Consider the following 1,278-nt stretch of genomic DNA (forward strand, 5'->3'; position numbering starts at 1 on the left):
AGAGAGAGAGAGAGAGAGAGAGAGAGAGAGAGAGGGTGGTATTTTAGAAACGGTGGGTGGGAGGGTTCACTAAAAAATAAAAGGGTAGAAAAAAACTATGCTAAAACTGTATAAGACGATCAGAACTTACCTGACAGGTTGTCCGACTCCTTTCATTCTGACCACAGGGAAATCACAGACAGCTAGACAGACACACACACTTCCACTTAGCGGTCACTTTTGTAACAGGAGACCTGTTGGGAAACAGATAAATGTAGGTCAACAGTTTACTGTCCGTCAGCTTCTTGGGGACTCCTTACATCCTGTTACAAGACGTTGGGTGGGAAATCTGTGTCGACACCGCCACGACCCCGCCACAACGCAGGAGGAAAGCTATTTATAAAGATACGACCAGAGAGTCGCTGTGATGTGAAGACTGTGATTCGTCCAAAGATTCTCTACACAACTTCCAAGGAGGTTTATAAATAATATGATAATAATTCTAAAGCCCGGTGCCCATTGGCAAGATCGGTTCTGTTCGGCTCGGCTTGGTCGTCTTCATCATCATCATCATCATCATCATTATCATCATCATCATCCTCATCATCATCATCATCATCATCATCATCATCATCATCATCATCATCATCATCATCATCATCATCATTATCCGGTGTCTTGCCGACTGGCGTGGGCGATCATGGACCTCCACTTCACTCTGTCTTGCGTTGCAGCAATGGTGTCTGTTGTTTTTGCTGCTCCTAGCCATGTTGTCACCTTGTCCAGTATCTTTCCCCTCTGTCTGCCTCTGCCTTTCTTTCCATCAAACTTGCCTGTTGTTACAATATTCTCCAATGCTTCTTTTCGCATTGGGTGTCCGAAGAAATTGGTCGTCTTGGCTAGCCAGATATACCTCCTTGGAGGACGAAAAGCTACTAGATCTACAACATGTAGGGGGCTATACTTAACTATCGTGGCACAACCCCAACAAAACCGACGATGACCTTTAATATTATAAACGCGTTGGTTTTTTAAGTACATCTACGTGTATTTCAAGGCCACGAGTCGTGTGATACGATAGAAGTCTATAATAGAGGTCTATATTATCATGGTCGCTTTTAAGGACAATTAAGCGGGCTAACCCAGATTTCGGGGGTTTCCAGCAATCTTGACTTACTCAAAAAGTGGGCATTGCCCTACCTACCTTTAGGAGAAGTTTGGTTTCATTGGTGTGTAGAGAAAACTCTCATTGTCTTTAAAAGAAACTGAACAAGGGGCAAAAACTTTACCTTCGATTTT

The 1,278-nt window shown here is 43.5% G+C and overlaps 1 protein-coding gene across 1 annotated transcript in view; it reads right to left on the reverse strand.

The window, feature by feature from the left end:
* LOC101849027 (solute carrier family 52, riboflavin transporter, member 3-B) overlaps positions 1 to 328 on the reverse strand; it is a gene marked incomplete in the record, with an annotated part of 29,848 nt that extends 29,520 nt beyond the window's left edge. The window contains 1 exon segment of the mRNA XM_013090873.2: positions 131 to 328. Within this exon segment, the coding sequence (XP_012946327.1) occupies positions 131 to 156 (26 nt within the window).
* Between the last annotated feature and the right edge of the window lie 950 nt (positions 329 to 1,278).

Source organism: Aplysia californica, unplaced genomic scaffold (assembly GCF_000002075.1).
Source record: "Aplysia californica isolate F4 #8 unplaced genomic scaffold, AplCal3.0 scaffold01611, whole genome shotgun sequence".
NCBI lineage: Eukaryota > Metazoa > Mollusca > Gastropoda > Aplysiida > Aplysiidae > Aplysia > Aplysia californica.